At 46.0% G+C, this 22,928-nt stretch overlaps 1 protein-coding gene across 3 annotated transcripts in view; it reads right to left on the minus strand.

Annotated features, from left to right (window-relative positions):
* The window catches only part of LOC8031338 (NAD kinase), a 292,525-nt gene that overhangs the window by 18,007 nt on the left and 251,590 nt on the right, over positions 1 to 22,928 (minus strand). For all 3 annotated transcript variants that reach the window (XM_042290877.1, XM_042290876.1, XM_042290875.1), the window contains exons 2-6: positions 5,859 to 5,942; positions 4,323 to 4,452; positions 3,561 to 3,669; positions 3,378 to 3,463; positions 1,101 to 1,203 (exon numbers count right to left, since the gene is read on the minus strand). In XM_042290877.1, the coding sequence (XP_042146811.1) occupies positions 1,101 to 1,203; positions 3,378 to 3,463; positions 3,561 to 3,669; positions 4,323 to 4,452; positions 5,859 to 5,866 (436 nt within the window). In that variant the 5' untranslated portion in view covers positions 5,867 to 5,942. The remainder of the gene's footprint in view (positions 1 to 1,100; positions 1,204 to 3,377; positions 3,464 to 3,560; positions 3,670 to 4,322; positions 4,453 to 5,858; positions 5,943 to 22,928) is intronic.

Raw genomic sequence — 22,928 nt, forward strand, 5'->3', positions numbered from 1 at the left:
GATGACGATGACGATGCGGATGCCGGTGAGGTCATCAGTGACGTCAGTGATGACGTCATCAGTGACGATGACGATGCGGACTCCGATGACGTCGTCAGCGATGATGACGATGACGATGCGGATGTCGATGACGTCATCAGTGGCGTCACTGATGACGTAATCCGCGATGATGACGATGCGGATGCCGATGACGTCATCAGTGACGTAACTGATGACATCATCAGTGATGATGACGATGACGATGCGGATGCCGGTGAGGTCATCAGTGACGTCACTGATGACGTCATCAGTGATGATGACGATGTGGATGCCGGTGACGTCATCAGTGACGATGACGTCATCGGGGAGGTCACGTGACCTCGGCGAAGGGGTCACGTGACCCTGGGGGGGTGGTCACGTGACCTCGGGGGGGGGGGGGGTCACGTGACCTTGGGGGTCACGTGACCCTGGGGGAGGGGTCACGTGACCTCTGGGGTCACGTGACCTTGGGGTGACCTTGGAGACCACGTGACCTTGGGATGCCCTTGGGGGGGTCGCGTGACCTTGGGGTGACCTTGGTTACGCCGACGGCGACGCCAACGGCGACGCCGACGCCGCTCAAGCCGGGAACGGGCCCCTAAGAGCTGCGCTCTAAAAATACACATGCACCTGATTCTATAGTCCGTTGCGAGGGAAAGCAAGGCCGAGGAGGAGGAAGCAGACGGAACGCTGGAAAAAAGAGGGGGAAGCCTCCTCCTCTCTCCAACGCTCCGTCTGCTTCCTCCTCCCCGGCCTTGCTTTCCCTCGCAATACCTTCTTAAGTTGAAAAACGGACTATAGTAATATTTCTAGAAAGATTCCCTGTCGTTCTCATTCTGTCCGTGACCATACTCAAACGTGGAGCACGTGTGCGCTAAGAGACGGAACAAAATATGCGAATCAACAGGGTGATTGCGTGTGCACACGTGAACATTTGCACATCTACACGAAGATGGAAATGTTTCTCTTCTTTTGTTTACCTTTTTTTGTTTTCAAGCCGTTCTAGTTGCACGTTAAACTGATCAAAGTTTCCATGTTAGGCCAACTTGAGAAAGTAAGAAAGAGAGAGAGAGGAAACGTACCTTCGAGGACGTTGGTGACCTTCTCCTGGAAGTTTTCAAACTCGAACGGCGTTAGGAATCCCAGTGAGCCCATGTGAAACGCCATGACTGGAGGAACGCTTTGCTGCAGCATGGACAGAAATAGTTTATAAGGAGACGTTCGCCAAGCTTCTGGATGAAAATCAAAGCATATCACAGTCTCGGCCGCTATGAGACAAAGTGCCGACCTACGAATCCCCAGTTGCAAAAAAGAAAACCCCGGACAAGAGCCGAGACCTAATTTATTTCTATCATCAAGAAGCCCATTAAACACATTTCTGCAACATACGGTAAAATTGACATTAATCACTACGGCAAAACGAAAAATGATCCCATCGCACGTCATTTCGTCGAAGTCCAGGCGGAGGATTAAACACTATACCATATTAGATTTGTTAGTCCATAAAAATAAAAGAAAACGGCGCGGGGACGAAGCAAAGGAGAAAATGGGAGGAACCGCGCTTCTGGTCGAATGCTGCCTCTAGCCGTCGTCAAACTGTTTGCATTGCCCTAAAATCGTACGCTAAATGAGCACTGTTCTGCTGTTAAGTGTGAATTGTGCAGAAGTAGGGCTATAAATGTTAAAAATATATAAGAATAAAGTTTTAAAAATTTAGGACAGAGGAGTGATCACTTAGTGTGCCCTGAGGTTTATTCGTGTAGTGTGTGCATGCATGTGAAGAAGCCAATTTTTATGTCATCTATCGCATATTTTCCGGTTAATAGAGTGTCACGCCCTTAGTCAACGGAAACCATAGAACTTGTATTTAACACGCAACCGAGCCTCCACTACTGCACCACCATATGTACATGTTTTTGTGTAACATAACATCATAATTGACGAACGGTGGCTGCAAGTTAACCGCAAAAATAATCTCAATTCAGTATTTAGCTTGATGAGTGCACGTGTGTTGCTATTGCCAGATGCGTAGTCAAGAATTTGATAAATTGACAAAGCTCTATAAACAATCAAATGTAATATAATTATATAATGTAACAGTACAATCTCAAAAATTGGCGAAAAACTTTGCCGTTGTCAATATATGTATGTCGGTATCTCTCAAAATATTGCTGGATTATTCTTTCTGTGACAAGCCCTCAAACGTTTCCAAAATTTCCAGAAAAAAAAAAACACTTTTTCTGGTTTTTAGTTTTTGGTTTTCTAGTTTTTAAAGTTTAAAAAAAAATTCCACCCTACTCGCAATCCCCAAGAACTCCTCATCACGTCAAAAAGTTATAGTATAGTGCATTTTAAAGCGATAGCTTTACGGGCGACACTTTGCGGAGATTTCGACCTCGTCTCTCCAGTCGCCGCCGCTAAGGAAAAACCCTCCTCTCCGCTTTTGGCGCGAGGCATGGAAAGTGGGCTTTCCCGTCGGGCCGCCCCGGCATCCCGCCAGTGACGGCGCTATATACGAAAGAAGAGTCTCCCCTGTCGTCTGCCTGAAAACTTGTTTTCAAACATTACTCGCGTTATGTGAAATCCCACTTTGGTAGTACCCAGTTGCAACGCGTAATGTTGGATGCATGGTTGTAAAAACTTCCACCGCACTTATCCACTTCACGGATCACCGAACACTAGTGGCGGCCGTCAGTGGCATCTACGACGCCAACCACGACGGATATGAGAATGAACCACGTCGCACCTCCGTCCTCGGGTCCGTGACGGCACCGTTCCTCCCGCATTGCGCTCGATCGTGCTATAGCGATCGATTTCGTTTCTTCGCACATTGTGGGCGAAAAATACGATTTGTTTCTTCCGACCTTGCCCGTGAGAATTGACTTATTCCACGCACCGATATGCCCTTATGGCTTTGCTGTCAGCATGAGTTAGCTGATCTGTTGGTGAAACTGTGAAAACTGGGGTTTTGTTTCTATTTCCTTGTGTTAAGACAATCAACGGTCCGGCATGATGTCTGCCCGCTTTAATACGTTATAAAACATTGCATACCGTATATTAAAAAGTGATCTTTCGCAGCGGTTTCACTCTGCGATGACATTCTGATCTAGTTCAAGTTTGGGTCTGTCACCTGACGTCTCAGTGAATAAATGAGGGTAAAGTTAAAATACCCGATGATCTTTGACGCAGTTGGCAACAAAATTGAAGGTCCATCTGCATGCTAAAGTTGACAAATTTTGACGACAAGGTCGTATCTCATTTCTAATGTTATATAGCTGACGCTGTGATCGAATAACGCCAACGTCGTTTCGAAAGAGTGTGAACCACAAAACACCGAAAAAAAGAAGCTACATTCTTACCTGAAAGAGTGAAGAAGCATAAAGTAGAGTTCCATCTCCGCCCAGACATATGATGAAGTCTATTCTGTCTGTGAGCTCATCTCTGCCTGACAGAATAAAAAGAAGGATAAGCTATGTCACACCTCATAAAAAAAAAAAAAAAAGCACAAGAGGGCATGTCCAAGAAACGACAGCTGAAGATACCTTCGGTGAAAGTGCATAGCTTCTCTTTGACCTCGAGGAAGGCCTTGTTGTTTTTGAGGAAAGGGTCTTCCAGGATGGCGTCCTCCACGAACACGACCATGTTTTTAACCTGTTGACAATTAGCAAATGATGAGAAAACAGGTTGACTTTCGCCGAGTGTACTAAGAAAAAGTGATCAAGAAGGAACAAATGACGCATGTACGTACCTAAAAAAAAAAGAAAGAAAGATGGATGTCTTTTTTTATATTAAAGGGGCACACGTGCCGTCCCTTGCCCTGCTTGTTTTCCATTTTTTTTATTACCCTTACCGCCACCAGCACAATACTCATTTTTCTTAGCGACCTTTCTATCACACATGCCTTCTGCGCACTATCTATGGGTCAAAAAAGTCAAACGGTGCAACTTGATCACCGAAAATTCCTGCCCCCGTTCATTCTCTCTCTTGCCTTTTGTGAAAATAAAATTCAAGAGAGTTAAAAAATAGGAAAAAAGTAAGCAGACCTTTTATATGTGAGACGTCGTGAAAGGGGAATCACATTATTGCCATAATAGGGTGCATTTGTTCTTTGACTGAATTGCGCTATGAAGGGTTACCAATAAACGACACATGGGCCTAGGAAGAGGACACGACATACACATGTAAGCGCAGGGTGCCTTCTGCTCTTCGCCAGTTACTCAATAAGAGAGGTTGCGGCACCTCCTGTTGTTAATTAGAATGCGTCGATAGCGAAAAAAAAAAGGGGGGGGGGGGTGACACCGTACCCAGATGAGCCAGTGGACTAGCTCGTTGAAGGGCTTCACCACGGTGGCGTCCATGGTCTTTTTGATGACCAGCACCGTTAGAGGGGGCTTGTGCCAAGTCAACCGCTGGCCCGCGGGGTCCTGGATGGTCCTGCAAATGGCGAAACATCGATGGCAGCCATCCACACGGTTTATTCTCATCCTGGAGCATGCGGCTGTCGAGAGAAGACAATGTAGACCGGCTTAGAGACGTGCAGGGAACTCCACTTTTTTATATGATCGGCCCGCATGCACGCTCGCTGGCCGCGCATATTGAATGGTTAATGACGCGATCAATGTTTCCTCCTAGAGAAACATTGACTTGCACGCACATTTCGCAGAAAACAAGAGCTTTCTTCAAAAGAAAATAAAAGGAAAAAGAAACGGGAAGTGGTTGAATTATTTGAATATTGACCATAATATTTGTCGCTCGATGAGTCCTGTGGGTGCATGCGCTAGGCTAGGTGGAATATTCATAGGTTAGGCTGCCACTTATATGACACGACAACAGTACCGTGATAAGGTGTGCTTTATTTCATGTTCAATGGCTCGGCAACTTACTGACATCTATAACTGAGCTATGTTTATCCACGAACGTATGTATTTGTTCGATAAGTGCATCTGTTGAGCGCAGCGTCATTTACCAAGTTCTAGAAATTTCAAGAAAAAGAAATAGAGCCTCATTATTTTTTGTGGTTGAAGGTGTGAGCTTCATGGAGCGAATATCTGGATAACAATTGGTGAATCTCGCCCAGCGGCACGTTCGCTTTGCAGAGCGAACGTCGAGCGAAATTCGTAGTTTGTTAGCGGCATATTCGCTCCATAAAATTTGTCATTTTCTTTTCCTCGTGTGTGTGTGTGTGGGTTGGGGGGGGGGGGGGGGGGGGGGAGGGGAGGAGGGAGTAAAGGGGAAGGGAGCTGCACCGTTTTGAATTCCCGAGTAGTGGAGCTCTTGAATGAATAAGCAGATTCTCTGTATAAACAAACTTGGCGTTTTCTGGAAGTTTATCTTTGTTTACGTCTCTCTGTAAAGTAAAGCACGACGATGAAAAAATATATATACATACAACTAAAGCTTTCTACAAAGCAACCGCTAGTCTCGATAATCGGACAAGGGGAATCAGTTATCTTCCAAACAAGCATAGCGAATTTGTCAAAAGAATATATCGGTTTCGCACGGCTGTGTGCATGCACGTTCGAGTCATAAACATGCATACAAAGCAACGCAACACTAAGTTGCTTACAAACGTGATCGACAGGGGCCTGGTCGATTACGCCATTATTGATAGGTCTATATTTCTTATGCATAACAAAGTTAAATGGTTGAACAGTGCGTTCTTGTTTATGAGCGAGATGTGTAATTCCGCGAGGCTAAGTGTTGCTTGTTTGGGGTATAGAAATCTGAGGACTATGCCGCCACAACAAAATTTGTGGTGCATATTTTATCTGTTCAAATGCATTATGTTCACCATCTTATAATCAGTTATAATTTTTGAACTATTTTTTTTTTGTACTCACATGACCATGGCAGAGTTCTTGAGGATGCGGCCGCATGGTCCAAACTGGTACACCGGGCTCGGGGCATTTAGTGAACGGGTTCGCCTGCACAGGGACAAAAAAAGTTTTTTTTTTTTTTTTTTTTTTATATCGACAATTTTGATTTTTTAATCATACGTAATCAGTCAAGGACGACATAACACTGTAATGTCAAATTGACGCCGGAGTGCTTGAATTCATCGCGCATCGCTAGTCAAAGATGATCGGATTCCCCCTGCAATAGGATGAGAGCCCCATCGCTGTGCAAAGAAGTTAACTAACCTCCCGATCTTTCATTCGCTTAAGTCTGAAAACAGAGGTGGCATTCTTCAAGGCCGAAATAAAATCATGGCCTTGCGTCTTGCAAATTGGAGACCCATTTATGACATGTGGGGGATAAATCCCCCTGTTCTCGGACACACCACAGGGTATTATTGCTCAATGACTACAGGCACGACGTAGCTTTGAATGAAAGTACAGATTCACCTTCTTATGGCTATAGACGATTGCAAGCAGGACATCTGGCCGCCGCCACTTCTCTGCTTGTGCGGGCAAGTGCGTGCGATTACAAGCTTGCCCAAGCTAGTTCACGCGCACGCAGCACATGCTTGTACGCATGGGGCACCAGTGAGGAACACCATGCTTGCAATTTTCTCTAACCAGCGGGTAACTTCCCACGTGATGTCATCGGTCATCCAAAAGTGCAGGCAGTTACTCCTATGCGTATTGTTTACTTCCAAGTACCACTTCGTTGGTGTAAAATTCCAACAGCAAAGGAAAATGTCGGGCTGTAGACCACCAGCATGGCAGAACCAGCCAAGTTAGCGCGCAAGCTATACGGAGCGCAAGTTCGTCTGCTTAAATTAATTGAGGTTGTGTGAATATTTATACAGCGGGTAGCTGGTCAGCCATTTCAAAGTTGCGACGAGTCACGTACTCGCTGTAGATGAGCAATTTAGCCAGTGCAGCGCAACCGCTAGCCTGGGGTCTTTAAAGTGCACCACGCAGTTGTAATACACGACCGCACGCCGGTATACGGTGCTCATCCAAGTCGGAACGGGCAGGGGTGGAGATTGAGCCCAGGGTCCCTGGGTTCTGCAGCGCGAGCTTTCGCTCCACGTGCTTCGAGCTGGTGTGCGCTAGACCACTCGGCCACCGATGCCCCCTTCGTCTGCTTCTTGCACAAGGGTTGCACCGACGTCAGAACGCCGAGCTCTGATTGGCTCTGATTGAGGGATAGTAAGTAGATTTCAATGCTAGCTGCCTTGAGGTCTGCCCACTATCCTTCCAATCGAAGCCAATCGGAGCTCGGCGTTCTGACGTCACCACAACCCTGCTGAAGAAGCAGACGAACTTGCGCTCCATAGGGGATATTCACTGGACGCCATATTTGAGTGCTCTCTTCACTGCGCATGCTCCAAACGGGTTCACATTTATAGGCTGCATCAAGACCGTAATCTCGATGGTGTGGAATGCACCGTGGAAGCTCGTCGTCAGCACGCAATCAGCAGCCGAGACGCGGCTATGGCCGCCAATGAATATGCAATAGACGATTTCAATAATCGCCTTCGGCTCGCTGCAGTCATTGTCTACTGGGTTGTGGGCTACATTCTGAGCATGCGCAGTGGCTCACCTCTGAGGGACATCAGACGCCAGGCATCTGCCCACAGTACAGCGACTCAACATTTTTCGCCTGTGTGATAGGCGCGGGAAAGGTAATCGATTTTCCCCGAGCATTGTGAAGTATGCGGATAAACTATTACGCTGAGTACGGCTCAGCAGGGGAACTATTTTGGCGCGTACCCTATTAATCGCAGAGAAGTATAAAAAATAGAGAACAGTGTCATCCGAAGTGCGCATCCGTTATAGCACATCATTCTACGTCTTCTGTAGACCTCTCACGTTTAAACTAAGATAACTCGGGGGTTACAATGACAAATGGGCCGAGAAGACTGATTACGCCGGCACACCTCTCTGCTAAGAAATGAATCCCTTCTTCAGTTCTACAGAGCGTTAATCCAAAAGCGCGAAATGAGCCGAGAGAAAGAAATGGTTCGAACCAACACGACAGCAGAGCCGACATGGTGCCCTCGTCATTCAGTGAGGAGACTTGCTGACATTCGCCGCTCATAGTCAGGTTTAACCGCACGGCTGTGTGCAGGCGATTCTGACTCTTCTTACGACGCCGTTGCGTGGGATCATTCGCGTCCACGGGGCCAGATCCAACTGGTTTTTTTCTCGTGTTCCTCGCTTGCCCGCATGCTCCGCGCGCGCCTATCGATTGGTCAGCGTCATGCATGTCCACAGGGGCGCTCGATGCCACCTGCTCTACCTCTATACTTGCCCGGCTCATGTGCGAGAGCTGGAAGTAGCGGTCATGTTTCAGTAGGCCCGGAGCGGAAGATAGGGTTGCTTAGACTAGCTTAGACCACGGTCACACTGTCCAAGGCGTGTTTTTTTTTTTTTTACTCGTACGGCGGTCTTACCACAGTGTTCATACATACACTGTCTGTGGACATGTTCTGTCATACCGTGCGTTTTGCATGATGCATGGGAGGGCATCGATCACACCGCGTTACGCGATGAACCGTGGACACCACCTGTAGGAGACATTTCCTGCAATACTAATTCATTTATTTTATTCTTTCATTCCACGCACCTCTAATGACTGGAAGCGCCTTCCCCTCTAATAGACACCATTGGTGATTTCGGTTTGTTTCAATCTAAATCTGATTGATTCTATATTTAAGAGTATTAATATAAGAAATATATTTTTACATTCTTTTGCATCTCTCTCTCCCTCTCTCTCTCTCCCTATATATATATATATATATATATATATATATTGGAATTGCTGCTTTCTGTATAGCACTCTGTATATTATTCAAGTGTTTGTGTCGTTTGTATTCATTGTCTTTATTTCATTTTGAATTGCTTTCCCACTTTTCATTGCATTTTTACTTGTTTTTTGTTCAACCCTTTGTAATGCTTTAGGCCTTGAGGGTAGGTATAAATAAACAAATACACTATTTTACTAATAAAACCTCCCAATCGAAATATACTAAAGCACATCGACTAAAATCAGATTCCTTTAAGCACATCTTTCAACAACGCAACAACTGCCGCTGTCAATCGCACCACACTTTGTCCGGTCGTTTGCAATTTTTTCCTAATGTGTCAAACTGTTTTTTTTTTTTTTTTGTGTCGCCAACAATGTGTCACCTACAAGAGAAAGAGAGAGAGAAAATACCGCTAGGAGAAAGTTAAGTATTTTAGTCTGGGAACAGGGTACGTGAAGGCAGCTCAGACTGCAAATGCCTAGCACTGTTGAAACAAACAAAAGAACGACCCAGAATATGAAACACGGAACGAGACCTTCTCAAAAGTCCAACGAGTTGGCAGTCGCCATTGCATGGACACGAATTGCGTGATTGGATCAGAGTCCTCGCCGAATGCTGACGCAGCGCTCGTGTCCAATCATAGCCTCCTATATACTGGCACAGCCTGGCGCAGACGGCCACAAGAAGTGGCCGCCGAAATGGAAAAGGTGGAGCGGCAGACAACGGATGAGAGGAGAGCCACGTGACTGGTGCCCCGCTGCGGCGAGACGCCGAAACAGACTTCTCCCGAGCGAACAAGTCTGTTTCGAGTCCTCGCCGCTGCAAAAGCTGCGCGCTGACATCCAGGCTCCCCAGAGGGGCTCTAGGTTCCCAATGAAATGGCTCTTTGATGCTCAGCGCTACCGCGTCCTCGCGCTCGAAATCTGCGACCGAGCACTCTATAACTGCGTTGTCGAACGGTCGAACTGCCAGGCTTTGTGAGCATAGAGGAGGCTATGGTCCAATACATGCTCAGGGAAGGTGAGCGAGCAATGGCAGACGGGCGTTGGCGCGGACTTTTGAAAAGGGTCGGCTTGATGCCTTCGTGCGAGGAAATTGCGGCACTCCGGCTGGCGGGCGCTCTGGGTTTTTTTGCTTTCTCAATCGTTCGCTCCTGCCTCCGGTGCGGTTGCCAGCCTCGTCCGGCGGAGAACACATGGAGATGCAGAGGCTAACGCATGTGTTCGACATCCGGGAACGAAGCAAACATATCATCTGCTTTCGTCAATACACGAAATGTTTTCGAGGAGCACGAAAACATCGTGATCAGGTGTCGTCGCGATTGACCGCCTTGGCCCGCTCGAACCCAATCTCATAAGCTCACGATTCGTGAATACACGGCTCCCGGTATATACTTTTAGCGTTTATACTTGCGGCAGGCTTCACGATGGTTAGCATGCGCAATGCTGTTTACACATGGGAGGCTCGAACTACCTTGCTGGAAGTGCAGGTAGAGGGGAACAATATTATACGTATAAGGATGGAAAAAAAAAAACGCACAAGTGTAGAACTGAGAAACAGAAATCAGTACCCAGAAACAACATGCACCACCCGTGACTTTATGCATAAACACGCAAATCAACTCCCGCTTGATTTGTATTAGTTTGCCTACTTATACCGTAAGTACCATGTTTATAAAGCCGGAGTCAAACTGCTCATACATCATGTAAAAGACACGGCGTTCGCTGCAGGTTTGATGATAGAAATATGTCTGCATGTTTGCTTCGTACATGCTTCCAACATGTCTGCGGACAGGTTTTGCACGACTAATAGGGAGTTTTAGGGAACCGTTTTGGCACCTCCGATACGAACTAGCGCATGCGCAGTTCGGACCGGAAAGCCCATCGTACCGTATGGGAGGGGGCAAAAACGGTTCCCTAAAACTTTCTAACTTCATGGGACCGTCATACAAGGTAGACCTTAGACGATGCCTACAGGCTGCTTTTTGCACGATGTACAAGCGACCGCGACACGCAAACTTACTTCATGCTCAATCAGGAAACCGCCGTAGTCTATAGACGCTTTACACACGCGCCAAATTACAGCCGCCATTGCTGACCTTCTCTTGTCTTACCGAGATGCCGAACAACTGGAACGGAAGTCGACGATCCTCTACAAAGGCCGATGCTTTAGAAAAGGACGCAGTTGAATCTAATATGGCAATAACCTGGCCTGCTATGGTAATGATGAAGTGCAATAAACGAAATAAGAGGAAACAAAAACTGAAGGTCAGTTATGGCGGCGCCCATGCACAGCTGCTGCAAAGCGTCTATAAGAGTGTTAGCTCATATATTTATTTCCTTTTCTTTATTCCTTTGGGCTCGAAGGTTGGAAAATATTATTTAATCCTTCCACAACTCATTTTTTTTTTCGATTCTGATTTCGTTCCCTCTTTCCCTTAGCGAACGACACAGCTACCCACTCTTCACCTCCCTATATACCATTCACGGGTAATATTACCGTATAAAAAAATAGAACAAACGGGAAGCTGCTTATGACCAAATACCTTCCGACTGATTACGCACCTTGGCCAAAATTCTACTCTCACACGATCAGTATGGAGCAGCTCTTAAAGGGATACGGAAGCGGTTTTGTATTTGTGGAAAAAAAAAACACAATTAAATTGTTTATTTTTGGCTTCCAGGATCACGCATATCGAGATTGTTTTTCAATTTGGGTGTACGGAGGCTGCAGAAAATAATTTTCGAAGCACCGCTGAAGCGCCTCCTTCCCGGAGCGTGACGTCAAATTGGGAATTTTCAGAATTTCACCTCTCGCGTATCTTTAGCGCCTATTGAAGCTATGCACGCGCACTTTAGCTATTTTCAAAAAGGTCAGAAAAAGACGTCACGAAGGGTGTCAATTGCACGCACTGCCCACACGAGCGACACGCGCTTGGCGGCCGAAAGATCCTATAGTATGACGCAACGACTGATCGAAGGTTTTTCATGTTTTCTCGCGCTTAGATTTTTTAGTTACATGTTCAGGGAAAACAAACGTGGTATTCAGATTCACGAGATAAAAATACTCTAGAATTCACCTCTAAGTTGTTTTCTTTTTCCTTCTCCAAAACCTCTTAAGCTTCTTTTTTTAATGTCTCTGTGACCTCGTGTTCATTTCTATCGTTATACCTTTATACTCGATGACACACACACACAAAAAAAAAAAAAAAAAGAAACCGCTCAACGTTTAGAAAAAGAAAAGTGTTTTGTAACGTCAACTTGCACAGTTAGAACATTGCCAGAAATGGTGTCAGCCAAGAAAAATCTCCTATCTTGCGCTGCCACTGGCCCCTTTCCTCCTTGCAGCATTTCAGCGCTATCAAATTCCAAGCTCAGTTCGACCAAGAATCTGTAAATCATGAATTCTACACATTCCCAGGTTCACATCCATGCAAATCGTGCAATTTAAAAAAAAAGAAAACGGCAAAAGAAAGGCAAAAATAAAAACACCTTTCAACGAAAAAGAAAAAAAGAAGAAGAAATAAATGTAAGCAACAAGACACGAAGCGATGAACTGCACGTGCACTCAAGGCTTGACGTTATCTTAGGTAGCAAAGGTTAACTCGCGTACAAATTAAAAATGGAAGTTTGTCTGAGGCAAGTGAGGGGCGCTGCCTCCCGAGAAGCGCAGCGCGTTCAGTTCCTTTTTCGAGGTATCTTTGCAAGCGGCGGTGTAACAATAGAAAGAAGGAAAGAAGCAAAAATACGCAGAGGAAAGAAGAACGGGAAAACACGTCGAGGGTGCACAAGATTCTGCATCCTGGTTGGCTGTATATGGGCGTCCTTAGCAAACTAGCATAAAGAGACTCCCGGCCCCGGGCCGGCCGTCCCAGCCCGTATATTCTGTGAGAGATCTTTTCAGCGTCGTGTAGAGATGGCTATCCGATAGTTCATAATTTCATATATTCCATCGTGTGTCGAAAGCAGTCGCGAATGGCCGCTACGGAAACATTAGGGACGACAGAATCGATGGAAGGTCAGAATTCGACGACGATTAGTACATCCGTAAAGAGAACAAAAATATACACGAAAAAAATGCCAATCTTCGAGCACCGGGAGTAATTTTTCTATCGAAACATGGAATAATTGAGTAAGGTGTCTCTCTGACCGAGTCGGTGCATGATCAGTATAAATAGAATAATGCGGAAAAGAACACAAGGATTAGTTTAAGACAAACACAGCGCTGACCACTTATTTCTACGATAAATTGTCATAAAGATTAGTGGTGCTGCCTATCGAGTGTCGTTTTCCTTGACAAAATACGTCGACATAAAAGATTTTCTGTCTTATTTTCCCTGCTTCTTTTACGCCAATGTATTTTTTTTATATAAAAGAAAACGACAGTTGGTAGTCAGCGCTCTTTATCCTCTACTTGTTATTATGTTCTGTTTTGGGCTGCGTTATTTCTCCTACTTTCGAGAGAAAAGTAAAATCATAAAAAATGATATAAAAACTTCTTAAAAAAACAAAAAAAAACTTCATTATGTTTTTTTTCTTCTGTAGAGTCACCCTGGTCAATTCAAGGAACGTGTCAAAGCTTATCATTTTATTGTTGGGCTGAAGAGAATGCTTAAAATATAAGCTTGTCAGTAAAACACAAAACAAATTAACTATAACTTTTTTTTGTCGGTGAGGCGGAATATATTACGTTAAAATGTCAAGACTCCTCAACAAAACGTTCCTATAAAAAAAAAAAAGAAAAACAAAAAGAGCTCCAACAAAGTAACAACTGACTGGAACGGGTCGTGCAATTGTGCTTTTCTCTCCTTAATAACGCGCCCTTGTCAGTAAATGGATAATTAGCCTATTTACGACCCTAAATGATCTCGCAGAGCAGCCTTTTTGTCCGTATTTTGTTTCCGAGACACTGATTTGAGGCGCGATAGTGCGAGGCGTGAAGCACGTCGTCGAGAAAAAAAAAAAAAGAAAAAAAGTGTCCTACGTCCTCTTGTGGCTTTTTGCCAGCAGATTGGGCCATTAAGCTTCACCCCGAACGAGTTACACGCTATACCCGTGGACAACTTTCTGTGTCATTTTCCACGAGAGGACGAGTGCGCGTGCAGAACTTTAATCGGCGTTCATACGTCCGCCCCCTGTGACTGCACAGCCACATAAAGCTGTCCGCGAGTAGAGTTCATTCAAACTTAACAAAATATTGAAATCACTATATTCCATCAATTAAGATGAAGTCTGTAAGTGCCACGAAAACAGTGAAGATTTAAACGAACCAGAATTCAGAATCACGAGGAATTCGGCGCCACTAATTCTAAGCAACTTACTTGGTAAACATATTAGCCAATAAGCGGATAGATAAGATAAACATGTAAAGATGCCTAGAGAAAGAAATGTTACCCTCCCCAATCACTCTTCAGACATGATTACCAGCGAGACATGAGCGGTAGGTTACAAACAGGATCTACCGGGTAATCCCTCTTGTACTCACATCCCTCCTGCGATCACTTAAAAGCAAGCACATGGAATCCCCCTGCGGCTCTGAAGCGCCGTTGAGAAGAATAAGTGGTGGAACCTACAGAGTTTGTCGGCAGATATGAACACCACTTCCGCGTCGACACACGTAAACCTATCTCTGTCAGGCGGTTAGTAGTTTAGATGCCATAGCTTTTGCATGCACTACGGTGACATTAGAGGGACTTGGATTATCCCTGGTTACACGGGCTCGTATGCAAACATCGTTTGCATTTGATCCCGTGCACCGCACATGCAAACCACAGCCTCCCCTATACTGACAAAGCCTGGCAGATCGGCGCGAAACGCGGCCGCCGAAAGTGAAAAGGTAGAGCGGTAGACAAGAGACTAGAGTGCCTTCATACACACGCGCGCTTTCGCTTGAGTGGTGACATCTCAGCCATTTTTCCGCTCAATTGTTTTTCATGCCTTTTGAAGTGCGCGCAATCCGGTGTCACTCAGCTCGAGCGCGTAGCTTTGGCTAATGCATAGACGCCATTTTACCGCCCAAGCCATGCAGCGAGTGCGCGAGAGCGTCATGCGCTGGCACATTCAGGGAAACAATGGATGTCTTCACCCTGAGACAGACAGACATGTAGGCACCCTACAAGAGACATGTAACGGGCGCCGCGCTGCGGCGAGACGCCGGAACACACTTGTCCCGAGAGATGGAATGTTCGCTCGTGCTTCTCGCGTTCCTCGGTCTACCGCTTCCTTTCTCGTCGGGTTTGAAAACCATGTTTCGCGTCCTCGCCGCTGCAAAAGCTGTGCGCTGACTACAGGCTCCCAGAGCCTGTAGTCAGCGCACTTTCCTCCAGAAGAAGACGTCTTCGTTTGAAGTTTCTTCACGCAATTTACCATGATCAAACCGGGATTAATAAAGCAAAGTTTATTCAATCCCCCAACTTCGTATGTAGGAGATTAGACCACTCGGAAAAAATTAGGGAATGGACAGCCCGAACCAACGTTCTGAAATATTCATTTTTTCCCAACACTATTAAAGCGTGGAACGCCCTGCCAAATGACACCGTTTCTATCTCGTCAAACTCACTTTTCTTTGACAGACTGTCACGTGACAGCTGGCCAGACTAACATGACTAGGAAAATGTTTTAATCCTTGAGATGCGAATTTCGAGTGATTACTGGGCGTGATACTGTTGTGTGTTTAGTTGTTTCCCTACTTTGATTATTTTATTACTCTTAAAACTATGTTGATAAAACTACATCTGTGTTTTTTTTTTATTTATTCCTGTGTCAAGTGTGAGTTATTTAATTTTGCTGTTAGCACATATTTTCCTCAGCTGATGCTTTTACCTTGCACGTACCTAGAATGCGAGTCACCGATGTTTCTTTTATTGTATTCTGGGCTTCCTTTTGATTGAGCGTGTTTTCCTGTGGGCTTGCGTTATTTCTTGTTCTTTTGGTACATATGCACGTCTGTATTTCTACCCTCACAACTATGTACCCCCCCCCCCCCCCCCCTGCAATAATGCCTTCGGACGCTGCGGGGTAACCCGAAATAAATAAATAAATAAATAAATGCTCCGTGCTACAAGATCCTCGCGCTTCAAATCTGCGATCGGGCACTCTATGGGTCCGTCATCGAACTGCCAGGCTTTGTGAGTATAGAGGAGGCTATGTGCAAACAAACAGTGTACAACAAATATGCGAATACCAACACAGACAGGCACGAGAACAAGTATGCCTACCGCGGTATACCTAATGCCCTAGTTACGCGAAGTTAACACGGAGCCTGTGACTGAGGTAATATTTAACTGCGGTAAAGGCTGCCCGATGGTCATCCTAAATCGCAGTTCTAAGCCTTAATCTCCACTGCACTCGTCGAACGCTACTGTCGAATGCGAGAGCCAAACGCCGGACGCCGGCGTTCCGCATTCGAACGCGTTCGACGAGTGCGGTGGAGACAAAGACAGCTATAGCTTTAGCTCTACCCACTAATCATTCCAATCAGAGCTCGGCGTTCTGACCGTTCCCTCTCGTCTCCTCCTCTCCCTCAGTTTCTCGGCGCGTATACTTTTATGACGTTCACAATTACGTTCTGAATTTATGTGAGAAAGGTACTAAAATGCCTCCTTGCGCCAGACGCTCGCTTGAGCGAAGGAAACCTGCAGCGATATGGCGATACCTTGTCGGTGCAGGTTCGCGCGCACGGGCGCGCACGCGAAGTGAAGACACGCGTCGGACCTCAGTTCTCACCGAGCTATACTCCGTTTCACCTTATGATGGACCGCAGCGGACGTTACAAGCTGTCCCTGCCAGTCCAGCACCGTGAGCGTATCACGTGAAGACGCGCGTCGCTGCGCCCCTCCCGAGGGTCACGTGACGCTCACGAGGTATTGCATTGGCTTCAATGGCTCGCAGCGTTCCCTGCGGTCCACCGTGAGGTGAAACCCTTCTGCCACTACCGGATAGAAGCCTGGGCATGACGTCGTCGTTAGTTGGTCCCCGACCCGCCCCAGGCAGCAAACACTTTCTGTGGGCCAAATTTCACCTAAAGATATCCGAGTTATTCCGGCGGGTCGTGCCACGTGACAACCCAGACCGAGCAACGGGAGCAACGCTGGACGCGGGTAGGTTTTCGAGCTCCAAGGTACAAAGCCCTTACCCTGGAGCACGGTAGAAGATATACGAAGTGTCCCTCCCTCCGCGCCCCACCCCCTTTCCCCTTTCCTCCCCCCCCCCCCCCCACAAAGAATTTTTTTTTTTTTTTTTTTTTTTTTTACCGCGAAAATAATGTATGCATCGCCAAACGCTGGATCCCCACCAAAATGTCTGAACCAGCCAGATGCCAAAGTTTCAGCACTTACCGTTGCCTTTATCAAAAGTTATGTATGATGTTCCGAAATTTCCAATGGGAAAATCCCATTGAAAATTTCCCATTGCCCCATTTTCCCATTGAATTTTCAGAAAACCACTTATGACTTTTGAATAAGGTAACGGTTAGTCCCGGAACTTTGGCACCTGATTCGGACCTCTAGCGCTACATTTCTGTGGAGAATGAGCGCTCGTTGATGCGCAGTTAATTTTTCCGGTGAAAAAAAAACCTTGGAAATATACACCCTGTACATGCGCCGTCAAACTGAAGGGAACGAGGAGACGAGAGCGCGCGGGAACGTCAGGATGCCGAGTCCTGATTAGAATGATTAGTGGGTACAGCTAAATCTTTCTGCCTTTGTTTCCACTCTACTCGTCGAGTGTTAGAACGTGGAACGCCGGCGTCCGGCGTTTGGCGCTCGCATTCGAACGTGTTCGACGAGTGCAGTGGAGACGAAGGCAGCTATGCGGAGCTTGCAAGTTTGTGTGCTTCTTGCACAGGGGTTGCGATGATGTCAGAACGCTTGGCGTCTTATTGACAGATTGAAAAAAAATAGTGGGTAGACCTCAAGGCATCACGCAATGAGGTCTACGGTCTACCCAGAATCCCTCCATGCAGTCAAAGCCAATCAGAAGTCAGCGTCCTTTTGACGTCACCGCAACACCTGCGCAGGAAACAGACGACTTGCTCTCCCCTAATCATTCCAAACAGGGCTAGGTGGTCTGACGAGGCTCTAGTCTTATCCTCCTCCTCAGTTTCTCGCCGGATATATATCTTACACCGTGCCCTAGAGTAAGATCGAGTAAATTCTGGAACACGGCCACGATGGAACTTGACGAAAATCGCCGCAAAGCGGCTGAGGCGTTTTATGGTAGTCATACAAAACCATTGCTCAAGAAATTCAATATTGTTACCAACTATACTATAGTTACAAACTTGTCCTTTCATACAAAAAGTCGTTATGTCCATCACCATTTATTCCTATCAATCTCCCACCAATTGAGTTCATGGAAAAGACGTACAATACTCGTTGTTCGGTTATATGGCAAGTACCGCGTTTTCTAAATAGGTGCAGTGAATTGAACGTGAACATTTTGAGTGAGACTCCAAAGAGGTGCGTTCCGCTTTTGTTACGGGCTTTCCTCTCATGCATGATAAGAGCATGAAGGGAGTGTACACATTGCGACACTGTTAGCGCGAACACGACATCGGCGCATTGTCCCACTTTACTTCTGAAGAGTATTAGCGAGCACGACATTCTATCGCTTACAATATAGAACTAAATGAGCTCTTTTCGTAGCAATTATAACTTGGATGACATGCCCTAGTTTCAAAGAGAAAAACTGGAAAAACCGGCGATCGCTTGTTCGCGCTAAAAGTGTCGCGCTCTATACGATTTCGCTCATTTTCTCTTTGATAGTAATATTTTGTTGGTAATTATGTTAGTAATGTAATGTTATATATATATTGTGCGTGTATGTGTGGCTGTCCTCTGCTGCTGTATGGAAAAGGGGGGGGGGGGGGGAAGGCAGGGACTTGTCAAGCAACACTGAGTTTGGGGGAGGGGGGGGAAAGCACATGCTTTGACTTGGTGGTATTGCATCTGCGCGCTTCCGTCTTTGTCCAATGGAAAGCTTTCTGAGCATGCGCAGCTGGGCTCTTTTCTGCGAAAGATCAGACGCCGCGCAAGCGTGCAGAGCTTAGTGACTGGGCATTTTCAGCCCGAGTGACACGCGCTGGAAAGGCGTACCGATGACGGGGGCAGTCGGCGGCTTCACTGATTGGGAAAGCCCCCGTCGATCTGTAACAACCGATCGGGCGCCACGGGAGCCGGTCAGGCGTGTCGCCGTGGCGACCGCCCGTGGCACAGCTTCGCACGCCCTGACCGAGATCTGGCGGTGTCACGGAGGCAGCTCAAGGCCTCGCGAGTCGGCGAGGCGGCAGTCCCCCGAGACGGATTCCGATGCCATCGAAGGAACCCGAAGAAAGCGCACGGGAAGGAAGCAGAGCTCGGACTACTGGAGCGTGTCTCACGCCGCACAAGATGGGTCGCGGAAGATTGATTCCCACCACGGCCGCGGTCTTCACTGGGCTCGGTATGCTTTCGCCTAATCGGTACCGCATGGTGTGCGTTGCTTGTAGGTCGCTTTGGACTAGAAAAATTGACTTCCACGTCGGTGAAACGAGAGGGGATGTCTGAACGTAGGGACCGATTTCACGCCCTGTGAACACCGGCGAATTCGGCCCTTCGAATACTGGGACGGCGGCACCCGTAGACAGTGATTCTCTGTTCCAGGAGATGGATCTATACACAAGCCGCCCTTCGGCCTTTTTTAAGACTTTGTTTTCCCACAAAGGAAAAAAAAACAAAAAAAAAAAACACAAGCGAGTGAGAAAAAAAAAAGCAAGAACAATATTCGGTTGGTTGTTTTGGCTGATAAATTTATGTCTAAGTGATCTAGTTACTACCTGTAGTCAGTGAAGTATTAAAATGACTCGGGAGGAGAACGCATTTTGTAATATTCTAAAATAACAAAGTTTGTAAATGTAAAAAAAAGTCTTAAAAGGAAGGTATTTTGCTGCTCCAACATTCCCACGGCTGTAAGCATTCACACGCCTCGCGCGACCGTTAAGTTACGCGCGAAGACATACGTGACAATACATACAAAAAGCGCGAGTTCTGGGCCCGTTTGCTCGAAGCACTAACCGCGGCTAAAGTTAGCCGCAGTACCTAGGAGAGAGATTTTGAAATCACGTGACGGGCTCGGTAGGGATGCGGGGAAACATGGCGGTGCCCCGGTGAGTGTGCGCCGCTCGCTTTGTAACTAATATGTCGTTGTAGCTTCAATATCGGGCGCGTTAGTCGGCAACGAATGCTGCAGGAGGCTTTCGCTTTGCCTTATCTCACTTAATTTTCAATGCATGAGCAATGACCTCGCCGCATTTTTTAGATAGTCTTTCGATTTTGGCCATTCCTAAGCCTAAATGAACGCGATAATTGTCGGCATGGCAACATCTTCGAAAAGTGTATTGCCTTGACTCAATCGGCCGGGTTTTTTTTAGCAGACAAAAGCAGACAGCGTCCCCCCAAGCACCGAGGTGCATGCTACGAGTGTAGTTACACGCGTTGCACGTGCTGGCGTCTGCAGTAGTAATTGTTCTAAAGCAAAAAGTCTAAAACAAATTTTGTTTTGCACGCGCGTTCGTCAAAGCCTTATTATGATTATTTACTTGGAATATTTTATAAGAGGAAGGCCAGCGAGCACGAGCCGTAGAATTACACTTCCAGCGTTCTCCTCAATGCTTGGGTAATTCATAAAAAGGTTTATTGGGACGCTGTCTGCTTTTCTGTGCTATCAATACCCGGCCGATTGAGTCAAGGCAATCCACTCTCCGAAGACGTTGCTATGCCAACAATTATCGCGTTCATTTAGGCTTAGGAATGGCCAGAATCGAAAGACAATCTAGAGAAATGCGGCGAGGTCATTGCTCATCCTTTGCGAGCAGTGAGGTAAGGCAAAGCGAAGGCCTCCTGTACCATTCGTTGCTGACTAACGCGCCCGATATTGCAGCTACAACGACATATTAGTTCCAGAGCCAGCGGCGCTCACTTACAGGGGCACCGCCATGTTTCCCCGCATCCCTATCGAACCAGACACGTGATTAAAAAATCCCTCTCCTAGGTACTGCGGCTAACTTTAGCCGCGGTTAGCGCTTCGAGCAAACGGGCCCTGGTCTCGTTTCTCGAATAGAAAAGCTTCTAAAATATGATTTTAAGGTCATCTCTTTTAGAGTGGGCTTGCTATACCGTATCCAGAATAACGCGCACATAGTCTTTAACTCCCCCATTGACAGATCCGTCGGTCAGGGCTAATTAGAGAAAAACTACCGAACTTCAGCTGGAGCTTGCAAGATCCCACAATTTAGCTGCTTTGACCACCAATAGACCTTTCCGGAAACTTCGGAGACCTCGCGGCGTGGGGAATTGTGGGAAATTTCAGATGTACGCTCGTGTCGCGGCACAATGCGTTCCTTCGTGCCAATACGAGCTCAGAACGCACGAAAAAATAAAGCGAATACAGTAGGAGGTCAGGACATACCCTGTTTGGTTTTCCTTCTGCCCATCTCTGTTTTCTGAATTCATAAAGTGCTAAATCATCGTCAACTGTTTCTATACCTGGATAATCTCATGTGCCATACATCGGAACGTCACAATGCGTCAGGCAGGCGTTGGGGGCGCCACATATTTCCGGAGCGGCCTATTCATCAGCGTACGCGCCGACATGCATGCAACCAGAAAGAGCGTATGCAGAACGTATTGTTGAGATTATTTGGCGCGCGAACGTTTTGTTCAATGCGGAACGTCTCCAAAATGGTGCATAATCTTTTTTTTTTTTTTGCTTTTCAGATTTTTTAAAACATTAAAACAAACAAAAAACGTAAAGCTACACTAATGGTGCCTATGCAGGCTAGTTATACGGCCAGTGGAAACATATTATGGGGAGCGAATGACCGCAATAAGTCGGACAAGTAATTAAGATTTGTTTATTAACTTTTTAATTAGTTAAAATGAACATATGGTTTTAATTAGAAACTTGCTGAGCGTCATCGAAACCAACTAAGTCAGCAAAATTTAGAAATATCTGGAGCACATGGGAATCACGTTAGTGCGATAAAGTTACCACTTGTGCCACAGGCGGCAATCCGAAAACGCAAATGCTAAAAAAAAAAAAAAAACAGAATTGGAAAAACCGCACGAGCGTGTTTTCGCGCCCGCAGCCTTTCGGCCGTTTCACAGGTGGAAACTTTGGAGCACCGCCGCGCTTTTTACGCGCCCCAAGTCGTTCAGAAATGGACTGGTGTAGTGGTTTTTAACGAAACTCAACAAGTTCGAAATTGCAACCCATGTGCTTCTCTTCGGTAATTAAAAATTTAACAAATCTTAGTTAACTATTTGATTTATTCTGACGATTAGACCTCTGTATTATGTACCGCTGGCCGTATAACGCTCTTGCACAAACCGTGCTATTGTAGCTTGCACGGCGTCTAAAGAAGATATGTAGAGCCTTTATGTACATGAAAGAACGTGTGTTATTTTTGTAAAATTGTGCATTCGTTATTTTTTTTTTTTCACAGCTTTACGGGAAGGAAACACGAATGAAGCAATTGTTTCGATTAGTTAGCGTGGAAGCAAATTGTTTTTACCCAATCCTCACCAAACCGATGCTAGCTGATGAGAAAGTGCTCTAAGAAAAATTGAACGCTACCATTAAAATAGTTATTTTTGTTTCAAATTGTGTTTTGTTTAATTTGGACTTTGTGCACCCATCATATGAAAAGCGAGATGGCAACGTAATTGGACTTTTGTTTTTATTCTGCCTACAATATGCGCAATCTAATTTGGGCAAGACAAAAACCTTCTCATCAGGCATAAGTGTCACTGAAAAAAAAAAAAAATTGAAATATTCCCCTGTAGTTATAATTTTGGTAATAATAATTAAACAAAATGTTTTTTTTTGTTCTCGAAATGTGAGAGGGAAAAATAAATCTCATCTCACAAATTACGTCTGCCCTTAACCATCAGAATGGACCTTTTCCCTGTAAGCTTCTGTGCATGAGCACACTCCGTGCCCTAGCCTTGCTTGCCTCTGTCGCCATTTTCGCAAGGCAAAGATACGGTAGACCAACATATTCAGCACCTATATTTGCGCGTATTTCGTCATTTTTGGCCATTCTTATTTGAGTATATGCTACTATAGGGCGTATAAGAGGCAACGAAGGTCAATACAACGGCACGATGACAGTGTATTCTGACGGGCGGAGGCAAGTTGGGCTGCCCTTCAATTGTAGTTCGATGTCAAGTCCGCAG

This window comes from Ixodes scapularis, unplaced genomic scaffold (genome assembly GCF_016920785.2).
Source record: "Ixodes scapularis isolate PalLabHiFi unplaced genomic scaffold, ASM1692078v2 PGA_scaffold1__304_contigs__length_218370807, whole genome shotgun sequence".
Lineage (NCBI taxonomy): Eukaryota > Metazoa > Arthropoda > Arachnida > Ixodida > Ixodidae > Ixodes > Ixodes scapularis.